We start from the raw sequence: 11104 nt of genomic DNA on the forward strand, positions 1-11104 counted from the left end.
CAAAACTTGTAGATTGAATCCTGGAATCTGCGATTATAACTAGTTTGTGGTTCTAATTCCATTAAGAAAAGGTCAGCATAAACATGAAAACATATATATAATCAATCAACCAGATCTAATTTTGCTGTAATTAGCCCCAGAGACTGCCCTTTCTATTGAGGTAGCAATGGGTTGAAGATAATTCACATCCGCACCATCTAAATAACAACTTCAACAGATTATATTAGTAGACAGACTGGTGTTCAGAAATAGATCCCCACCAGCAAAAGATTTTACTGCCATAAAATTTACTGATCTATTGATAATAACACCCATTTCAACTTCACTATTTCACCTCGCACAGATAATCTTCAACAAACTGGTAAAACATGTGAGTAACATAGCATCGCTGAACTTGATGACTTTCTTGGTTGCCGTACGCCCATGCTTTTCAAAGATGTTACACAAAGTTTTATACTCTTCTGGAATCTTGAAAGTTGTCCACAAATTCAAATCCTTCCACTCTCCTTTGATCCGAAGCGCTTGTAGGCAAGATTCAGAACAAGATGACAAACTCCCTATATGTACATCGTTGCCATGTGAGTCCTTCAAACAGGTGTCGGCTATGTCAATATCATTCTCTCTTTTCACAGATCCTCATGGCAGACATCATAGTTTCTGATGAAGCCAGAAGTTCACGATCTTCAGGTTCATATTTAGACATTCCATATTTACCTTTCTCTTTTTGGGCCTGTAAAACGTGGAAGAAGAATCAGGTGTCTAAAAACTTGGAAGGGTAAACATACAAAACATTTAAAGGGTGAGAAACAGGGAGAGAAAGGAGAAACAGCTACACAGTTATCTGCAGTGTGTACAGAATTAGAAACGCTCCAGGTTGATTGACTATTTCGTAGGGAAGTGATAACAGATAAAGTAAAAAATTCCAGAGGGGGGCTATCGAAAGTATCTGGTATCAGATCCTCCAATTTATGAGCTATCACTGTCTGGAGACAACTCCCAATCTATATCTTTATCTCTATCTCTATCCCTGACCACCTTCTCACCGATCCTACCCGAATTGGATTGACATATTTTAATTGGGTCATCAGCCTCTGTTCACCCTCATCGAAAATATCGATCATGAATGATCCAGTTACCTCTCGGCAGTCCAAAACTGCCATATAACAATAACATCTAACTATTGTCAAGGTTTGTTGAATATTCTTGATAGAAACATGGAAGATTTGGCAGAGCAGAAAGGTGACTGGATCATATTACTACAAGAATCCTATACAAATTCTTTCTGTTAAAACTTATAACAGTTGTGTAAATCGTGTGACTAAAAAGACTTGAATGAATACAAACACCAAGTTGACTAATATGCACATCAACAACCCCTGTAATAAGATTAATGCACAGTCAGCACGAATTTTGATTTAACAAATTCTCAACAGTAAAGTTTATCAACAAAACAACCAATCCAGCATCTACCTTGATAAAACTGAACCATAACAAAACTCTATCATACTAGAAAACATTGAAACAAAATAAAAATGCAATTGAGTATGGACAAATGACAACAGTGTTGTTAATCTATGTACGCTTGTTGAGTCAAGTCTCAGACATTGCAATCCGTTTTGATTAAAAAGCAGTAGCATCTTGGGTAAATAACACATAGGCTTCTTGAAATTCAGATCATCATATGCTTGAAATCAGATGAATCAAACAGACCAGAATAAAAAAACTGTTTATTGTCTCTCTCACATCATTCATTAGCATCAAAAGTTCAATATCTACATTTGGAAATCCCTGATACTTATACTGAGAAGGTTTATTCTTAACAAAGCATTTGATAAGTCCCCCATACAATAACTTGTCTTTATTTATTTCTGGGTCTTCTTGAAATTGAATGTACTACTGACTGAACTAGAAGTAGATGAAATAATTTGGCATTTCTTGGATGAAGATGTACATACCTGAATTGAGTTCATATTCTGTTGAACAATCCTAGGAGATTTTCTGGTTATTGATTTAGGTTGTCATTGGTAACAGAGGTTCTTTTCAGCATTTCTCTGAAATTGCTTAGACAGAGAGAAGGGGCATCCTATTACACCATTCAGGTTCAAAATACTCAAAGGTAGTCAAAATACTCAAAGATAATCAAAATACTCAAAGGTAATCAAAACTTTTCAATAGTTCCTTGCTAACACACCTTAATTACAAAAATTTAAGGTGTAAAATCTTACCCAGATGCAATTGCAGAGGTTTATGTAAAAAAAATAGGAGAGAGGAACTTTCTACTAAGAAACCCTAGGGCAGAGAAAAGAACATTACATATCTACCTAATTACTACCACTACCCTCATTTATCAAAATCGGAAAGTGTGTTTTTCTCAGTCCTAGGCCTTTGATAACGGAATGGGCCTGTCTGAACAGTCTCAAGTGGTTTGATTTGTGCACGGTAGCAGTAGAGGTGTTAGCTAGGTATTACTTGAAGTAAAAAAAAAAAAACAGGCATTCCATAATGAACATGAAGTTAACTTACTTGAGTCAAGATCCATGACATCTTCTTAGGGCCACAAAATTGAAAATTGATCATTCCCTCGCCAGTTCCGGTCCCTTTGATAGCAGCACAGCATACGACTCAATATCCTCATCCACGCACTTATGACACTAAAAAATAGAACAGTGCACGTTAAGTATGATTTGTCCGCCATTTAAAGAGTGATAGTTTCTCTATTTGCATAACTTAAAAACAACAACAAAAAAAAAAAAAAACGTAGTCTTACAAAAATACACATAATTATTGTTAAACATCTCTTCTTGGAGGACGAAAAATAAAGGTGAAAACACCACTCTTTGAAAGGCGGAGGGAATTACAATTTAGCACATCTCATTTAATGCGTAAATCTTTCAATAAAAAAAAATCCAATACAGTCATTCATTTACTGTTTAGTCATATTTATGCTAACTAATTTCTAAAAAATAATAACAGAATCCCGTCCATTTCTAAAAATCTAAGATATACATGAGTAGAAGCAAACTTATACAACCAAGAACGTATTTGCAAACAAAAATCATAAGTTTACCACAATTATTTTGAAGATGCATTAGTCACGGCATGGTTATTTGTGTGTTCTGACATGCTATGTTTTTCAAAGATAAAAACACAACACCATGGCGCCACGCAGAAGACTCCAATATGTACAATGACAAGCCCACACAAGTATTCTTGGCTTAAAAGGTTTATAACAGTAAACATACCCCATCGAGTTTAGGATTTAACATGAGCTTCTCAAAGAATACTCTGATGCACAAAGAACCTAACACAACTTTCCCCACCGAACTTTTGAAAGCAGAAAAGCTGCCACATGAGCAGCCACTGCATCTCTGTTCATGAAACTGTTACCAAGTATACCTATAATCAAAATAAAAGCAAAATATCAATTTCAAAGTTGAAAAATAACATCAGATACGAAACCTGGGCATCTAATTTCTTAAATTCTTGAATAGCTACCTATAGTCATCAAATCCTACAACCATTAAGAATCTCAAGAGAATCCAAACTTGGATAGCCCTGGCAATAAACTCAAGATCAACATTTGCACCTACGGAAACTCCGCCAATAAATTAAACACCAATTTGAGATTAGCTAATTATATGACATAATTACACATTTGTTTACTCAATTTCTATAAAAATCACTACTAAAGATCAAATTATTGACAAAATCATAGATAACATAAATCAATTTCACACAAGAACATGCAAAATTACCAGTAGTATCTCGATCTCGAGACTTAAGATAAGAAAAATCAGTAGAAGAAATGAATCAATCTCCAACTACAGAATCAAATTAGTTCAACTTCAATTACTAGATTTCCCCAGTGTATAATAGTATTTGGTTAGGTAGATGGTTAACCCATTTTTCAGCCATTCAGATTCTTGGTATGGTACTAAAGAAAGAAGATGAACATTGAGAAGAAGATCAACAACTAATCAAGAAGTGGTGGTGGTGGCTAAGGTTGCCGATTTTAGACATGTGAGGAAGAAGAAGGAGAGAGTACCAAGGATTCTTCTGTGCACAGGGATAAAGATTGAATTTACACTAGTCTACTACCTATATTTGTATACTTTGACCGGTCAAAACGAGTATCGGTTGCCATTGGCCGCATCAGGCACCGGTCTCATGACAATACCAAACCACCGTCCGCCGTATCATTGTTGCCGATTTTTTTTTTTTTTTGCATAATTCCTATATTACTAAAGGATTCTTCCGACGGGTGGAGTGCACGCACCCACTCAATTCTAAATATTTGGCTACTTTGGTTTTTCTCATACGGAAACAAACAGATGTTGATTTTTTTTATTTTTTATAAATTTTCTTCTAATCCGTAAATGACGGTATTACCCTTTAATCAAAATTCTATATGCTTACACTAGTTCTTCCCGTCTTGGTTTGCATAGCAGTACCTGTACTCAAAAGAGTCAATTTTGTACTCTATACAAGAGGCTGAAATTAGGCAATTTTTTTTTATCCTTCCGATAAAAAAATTTCATTCCCTTCAAAAATGGGTATGATTGGAAATTTACAGCTGTTTCGCTTTTTCCAGGACAAAAAAAGAAAACCTTAGGTTAACTCCTTTATGGAGCTGGTGCTGCCTTTGCTGTATGGCCTTTTGCAGCTCCAGTTGCAGCTCCGACAGAGTTCTTCACATGTGCAGCAGCTTCGGATAGCACCATTGACTTCTTAATCTGCCCAAAACAGTGTTTGTAAAGCTTGCTTTAGAAATATATATGAAATTTAGGTACCCACAGCAGAGGTATAGAGGAAAAACATACCGCTGCAAGGCGCTCTCGGTGAATTTCATTTGTGTACTGCAAGAAACAAATGTGGAAGCATTTAGAGGAACAGAGAAGAAAATGAAGGTTTTGCTTAAACAACTATTATAATCTTGCAAAGCAAACTTCTGTTCATAATAACCCACAAGTCTAAATTCTGACAAGAACACTTACAGGCTTCTTATAGTTTTTTATCTCATCCCCACCAAACCCAGGTAGTGACATGTTCCAGTTTCTTTCTGCATTAAATGCAAAGAACAAATCAACATCAAACAATAAGAAAAGCTGATCAAGGAATGGGCAATTCATCATTACTAACCTAAATGTAGAAGGATATCTTTTGCTTCCAAGACATTTGATTTTCGATGCTTGGCCAGTGAACAGGCAAAAGTTGTTACCTTCACAAGCCAGATAGAGAACATCAATCAAACATTAGACAAAAAGAAGAATAAGAACTTACTTGGACAAATGAAATTAGGAAAAAGAAAAAAAGCTGTCAAGTGCACAGTGACATGATAGCGTTTTCATACAGCAAATTTTAATGACCCTAAGTGTCTATTAAAAAATAGAGATCAATCAACTTACCGACTCGACGAAATCCTCTGCAATATCCACCAGAATGTCCTCAACCTCCGGATCAACCTTCTCTGATGGATCAATCTGTACCAAATTTCCTGGTTATTAAGAACTTGCGAACTATCATAGTCACAAAGGTAGATTAATACAAAACCCATTGACCTTTAGAAGTACAAAGAGTAGATGACAAGACCTCCTGTAGATAAGAATAAGAACATAAATTACACACCTGAGTCATTAACTCGTGGATGCTTCTCTTACTGAGAATCTGGTTACTTGTTTCCCCAGGATCTTGACTAAATGGCGAGTTGTTAACTCCAGATGGTGGTGTAGTAGAAGTTTTCAGGCTTCCTGGAGCTAAACCTCTCGAAGCCAATGCTGGATGTGGTGAGGGTTGTTGTTGAATCCTTGTTGGTGGAAATTGGTGATTGTAATGCTCTTGTGACTGATTTGGCTGAGAGGGTTGTAGTTGTTGTGGCTGTGACTGTTGCTGTTGCTGAGGAGCCGATGGCATCTGATGCGAGACTGTTGAGTAAGAATGCGGGTGCTGCTGAGGAATATGTGATCTTTGTGACAAGGTTTGTGGTCTCATCTGCTGCCTGTATGGAGGGGATGTTAAAGTAGGTGAATGCATTGGTCTCCCTGGACCTGTGGATGACATCCACTGCTGTGTAACATGTGGTTGCATACCAGCTGGAGCAGCAGGTGATGGAGCACTAGTTGTAGTCACTCTTTGTAAAACATGAGGTTGTTCGTGGCTTTGATACTTCTGAAAGAAAGGAAATTGAAACGTATATTTAGGTAATCACTTCCATGGTTATGTTTCACAGAAAAAGAGTCTTTTTTTCAATTTTCAACAGAAGTACCTAGATTCACTCAGGGATTCTGCTAAGCCTAGGAAGTAATAATCACTGGGTACTAATATTATACCACCTCCGTTACAGGAAAAGTGAAAGTACCGCTTGTGTGTTCCAGGACCCAGGTTAAGATTGTCAAATGTAGTGTACGAAAACAGGAAACCATAAGAATCCGAACAGGTTAAGATTGTGAATTGTGTAAGCTGTGTCATATTTCAGGACGCAAGTTAAGATTGTCAAATGTAGTGTAAGAAAACAGGAAACCATAAGAATCCTAACAGGTTAAGATTGTGATTTGTGTAAGCTGTGTCATATTTCAGGACACAGGTTAAGATTGTCAAATGTAATTAAGACTCAAATGTAGTACCAAAACTTGAGCATACATAGCACAGACAAACGGGAAACAATAGGATGCCAGTGTTTTTCATGTTATATAACCAGAAAGTATTTCACTAAATCTAATTTCTAAAAATACCAGAAAGCCAGAAAGGAACAACGGCGCATTAACATATGCTTTCGGCACTATTCATATCTAATCTTCATAGTGACAGGGTCAACTATTCACGAACTAGCTATACCTACTGCTTATTTCTAGCGGTCCAACTAACCACACGGTTCATCCACCGAAGTTAATCTAAATTGAGTTGCAGAGCGATGGCATAATAACATATAAACCAAAAAAATGTTGAGTTGAATCATACCAGTCCATACTGGAGGTTATTACTCATTTTCCCGCCTTCTAATCCAATTATTTCCTCGAAAGTACTACGATTGCTCAGGGTCTCTTCTAAGCCTAGGAAACTACAAACTGCAGGGTATTTCGGTTATGAACTTGTACATCCATAGTACAAGAAGGAACATCTTATCTTACGGTTTTTCATGTTACTAGAACGCAGAAAGACTTTACTAGATCCAATTTCACTGACAACAACAAGGTAAGCACATAACATTGTACACCACATAAAACCCAATCTTAATACAGCAGAACGACATCCACATTTAAAGCAACATATGCAATTCTGTACAAGACAATAGAGTAACTGAATTAAACATAAAAGGGCATTTTAACACTAACTTGAGTAGCAGCTAGAGATTGGTTAGTTGCCGAAACTGGTGGTCTCATAGACGACTGCGTAGACACCGCATCTCTATTCTGAAGGTGTGAAATTGAACCCCCAGGCGGCCGCATAATCGAACCCGAACTAATCGAACCCATCATCCCAATATTCTGAATTCCTGGATGTACAGATTTCATCTGAAAACAAAAAAAATCACCAACAAACAAAAACCTCTACATTCAGAAACCCAATTTCAAGAAAACCCCCAAAATTTATAGATTCCACATCTAACATTACCTGATTAGGGATTAGGGTTTCAGGAATATTAACAGGATTCCGACTAAATTGAGTAGTATAAGAAGAAGGACCAAACGAAGAGAAATGAGAAGGTTGTTGTTGTGATGATGGTGTTGGTGGTCTTGAAGGATGAGCTGGTACACCGATTGCAACGCCACCACGTTGAAGATGCGGTGTCGAAGTAACAGTGTTTGGAATCGGAGTGGAAGTGGTAGAAGGGAAGTGTGATGTTGATAAAGATTGTGGTGGTTGTTGTTGTTGCGGTGGTGGTGGTCGGATTCTGTTGTTCATTGGTGGAGCTCTGATTTGAGATTGGTGGTTGTGTATTGGTTGCTGTTGATGGTGAAGGGGATTTGTTGAAGATTGAATTTGCGGATTATTGTTAGGGTTAGGGTTTTGGGGGATTTCAGGTGTTTGGGTTAATGTAGGTTGAGGGATATTTGATTGCTGGGGTGGATGTTGAGATTGTTGTGGCGGTGGTTGTGGTGGTTGCGAAGGCGTTGATTGCGGTGGTTGAGAGGCGGTTGACAGTGGTGGTTGTGTTTCTTTGGAATCCATTTGGGAATTTTGGGAGGGAATTGATAAAACTCTCTCTCTTTTTCGCTGGTATTTATAAAGAAGGGGTGTTTTTTTCTTTTGGCTGACTGGACTTTTTTGTCTGACTCACAACTTCTCACGCCGAGGTCGAAGCATCTGACCTTTTTAGGCCGGTTCTTGTGGTTGTGGCTAATCAATTGATTTGCCACTTTTGTACTCATTATGCAGCTGGCAAACAAGCAAACTTGTCTTTGCCACTTTGCCAGGCCAAGTAAAGTTTCCACCGCTAGGCATAGAAAACACCGTTTGGTTTAGTTTACATCGCCAGCGGTCTAGACTCGACCGTTCATATCATCTCATTTAACGGTCATTATTTCATCATCTTATAAATACAATATCAAATTTCATTTCAACTCACACCATTTCTTCAATCTCCATTCTTTCACTCCACAAATCCAATATGTCAGTTCGAGATCGAGCTTGCAAATTTAGCATATATGAAGATGAATCCGTTTGCAGGCATTATGTTTTTTGTTATGCAAGATACGGCCAACATCAAGATCAAGAGATTGTATGGAGTCGCATATTTCAGAGATTTCAAGAAGAAACATTGAACCTCAATAATTCAAGTGCAAATGGATTGTGTCATCGCTTCGGAATAATTAGCAAGGATGTGAAGTTGTTTGATGCTGCACTTGCTGAAGGCTATCGAAACCGACAAAATGGCCAAAACGCATTTGATATGGAGAGAATGTGTCGGTTCGAATGGCGCAACAGAGTTGGAAAAGATTTTTAATTTGAGGGTTGTTATCTTATCTTGAGGGTGTTGCCCAAATATGATCAGTTTAGAGTAACTGCCCAAATATGATGCATCTTTCATTTATAAGATGCAACTATCATTTGTATCAAATTTTAATTTTAAGATATTATTAATATAAAACTAGTGCATCTTTCATTAAAAGTTTAGAATCTTAATTTACATTAGTGCCTCTTTCATTCATCTAGATAATGACATAACTTACAATAAAGACTTTTAAAATAAAAATTTGGGACGATGTTCTTCATCTTGTTTATCTTCTTCATTTCACCAAACTTCCAATCAATGCGCTCATGAACGGAGTCTCCTTTGTATATCTTCTTCTTTGCCTTCAAATTTTCTTTCCCCTAAACTTTTATTTGTCTTTTCTTAGTTGGAGATTTGATTTGGTTAATATCCAAAACTTGTAGGCTTCTTTGATTTTTACCTATTTCTTTATAACCTTCACATATATTATTAAGGGCGGATTCAAGCACCACTCCCAAAAAATCATGTTGGGTAGCCAAGTCAAGTTTGGATTCAAACTTTTCCATTTTGAAAGATAAGATAGATAAAGGTAGAAATTTTTTGTGTAAAAAAATTGGTGTAATTTTTGTGTGATCTTTTGTCATTTTTATACCGGTTGAGAAAGAGTCGTTGGAGGTTTCAAATCCAGCGAACGGTTGAGACTACACCGCTACGGGTCTCAACCGGCCATAGGAACCGGCCTTAGTGATGTTTTATTTTTCCAGAAGTCTTTTTCTTCTATGCCAAATAAGAATATTATTATTAACATGTAGATTTTAAATTTTTTAACATACTTTCAATAATCGTACGTGGACTACCCAGCCGGACTTGTAGTTCTAAATTTCTGTTGTATTTTTTAAGCCCATCAACATCTTTATTGCAGACTCTAAATGTTAGAGCATTGCTCGGTCGAACTCGCATGTGTTTCTCTCTCAAGCATGTTTGTCAATGTTAGTGATCAAAACTATAAGTCTTGATTTCTAGTCTATTATAGCTAAGTCTCGGACTAGGATAGAAAGTGTAGTTGAGCTCAAGGACTTCATGGCGATTCATCATACAAGTAGAAGAACTACTCAAGGAACCGGTGGAACTTCTCGACAAAAAGGTATGTGAATACTTGAACTTATCTATCACTCAAAAGTCTATCTACTCTATCTCCTACTCTTTGAGACAAGAAGTTGTATGCTATATATATATATAGACTTTGATTATACACATTTGGTATTTCGAGCCGAGTATACCTCGCCTATCTATATCTTGAAATATGAGTTGGTAAGCTTTTCGCTTTAACCAAGTTTATCTTTACCATGTGACGAAACTCATGATATGTGTCAATCATCTTGAAAAATGCTTTGATGAGAAATGGTGTAACAACTATATAACATCCTCTAAGAATGTTCCAATGATTGAAATGAGAGTTTAGATTACATAACCAATGATGGACATAAGAATTGTTGTGGAAACGCATTTGTGTATAAGTCATATTCCTTGAACCAAAGTTTTCGAACTTTGTTGATCAAGAGAACCGGAAGAATGGCGTGAGCCAAGTCCGCGAACTGCCGAAGTTCTCAAACCCGAGAATTTCTGTTGGAGTTGACAAACTACTTGCGTGAAACTAAGTCCGCGAACCGGCGAAGTTCTCATACCCGAGAATTTCTGCTGGAGTTTGTAAACTCTGCCCGGTAACTTAAGTCCGCGAACCTAGTCTGCGAACTTGAGAAGGTTATATATCTGAAGATGATTTTTGAACATAAACTTAAAAACAACTAAGGAATGCAGTTCGCAAACCGTGTCTATAAAAGTTCATGAACCGATCCGAGTGACTCAAATCATCTTTGCTTCAATTGTGTCTTGTGTAGTACATGAGATTTCCTTGCAATTGAACAACTCTCTAACTAGTTCAGTTGAATTCATTTGAACTAGTTATGGTGAAGAAGAATGTGGTTAATATGAAATTCTCATATGGCTAACCTTTTGGTTAACTATTGTGTGAACCAACAAGTGCATAGTTTGGGTACGGTTAACAAACCTAGAAGCGTGCATTGTCAAGTGTGTGTAACAAGCTAAGTTTTCGATCCAACGATTGAGAAATATTAGCTTGAATCTAAATCAGGTTTTCATCTAACGGTGGATATT

At 37.0% G+C, this 11104-nt stretch overlaps 1 protein-coding gene across 8 annotated transcripts; it reads right to left on the reverse strand.

Annotated features, from left to right (window-relative positions):
* Nucleotides 1–28: 28 nt before the first annotated feature.
* LOC113321919 (transcription initiation factor TFIID subunit 12-like) lies at nucleotides 29–8180 on the reverse strand. Of its 8 annotated transcripts, none has more exons than XM_026569884.1 (12): nucleotides 7609–8180; nucleotides 7329–7508; nucleotides 5626–6165; nucleotides 5406–5480; nucleotides 5140–5218; nucleotides 4995–5059; nucleotides 4821–4856; nucleotides 4608–4733; nucleotides 3496–3555; nucleotides 3243–3396; nucleotides 1956–2651; nucleotides 29–730 (listed from the first exon to the last, which is right to left on the reverse strand). In XM_026569884.1, the coding sequence occupies exons 1-8, from the start codon at nucleotides 8164–8166 to the stop codon at nucleotides 4623–4625; spliced, it is 1644 nt and encodes a 547-aa protein (XP_026425669.1). In that variant the 5' UTR covers nucleotides 8167–8180; the 3' UTR covers nucleotides 29–730; nucleotides 1956–2651; nucleotides 3243–3396; nucleotides 3496–3555; nucleotides 4608–4622. The 8 variants fall into 8 exon arrangements, with proteins under 8 accessions (XP_026425669.1, XP_026425667.1, XP_026425664.1 ...); XM_026569882.1 differs by lacking the exon at nucleotides 3496–3555 and having other exon boundaries at nucleotides 1956–2051; nucleotides 2524–2651; nucleotides 3756–4733; XM_026569879.1 differs by lacking the exon at nucleotides 3496–3555 and having other exon boundaries at nucleotides 1956–2083; nucleotides 2524–2651; nucleotides 3756–4733.
* Nucleotides 8181–11104: the final 2924 nt, after the last annotated feature.

The sequence above is a fragment of the Papaver somniferum genome, chromosome 11 (genome assembly GCF_003573695.1).
Source record: "Papaver somniferum cultivar HN1 chromosome 11, ASM357369v1, whole genome shotgun sequence".
Classification (NCBI taxonomy): Eukaryota; Viridiplantae; Streptophyta; class Magnoliopsida; order Ranunculales; family Papaveraceae; genus Papaver; species Papaver somniferum.

Coding starts and splice junctions, on each gene's coding strand:
- LOC113321919 (XM_026569885.1), bottom strand. CDS start 8,166: ATGGATTCCAAAGAAACACAACCACCACTGTCAACCGCCTCTCAACCA. Junction 5,219..5,405: donor CAGAGGATTTCGTCGAGTCG/GTAAGTTGATTG, acceptor TGGCTTGTGAAG/GTAACAACTTTTGCCTGTTC. Junction 5,060..5,139: donor AGATATCCTTCTACATTTAG/GTTAGTAATGAT, acceptor CATTTAATGCAG/AAAGAAACTGGAACATGTCA.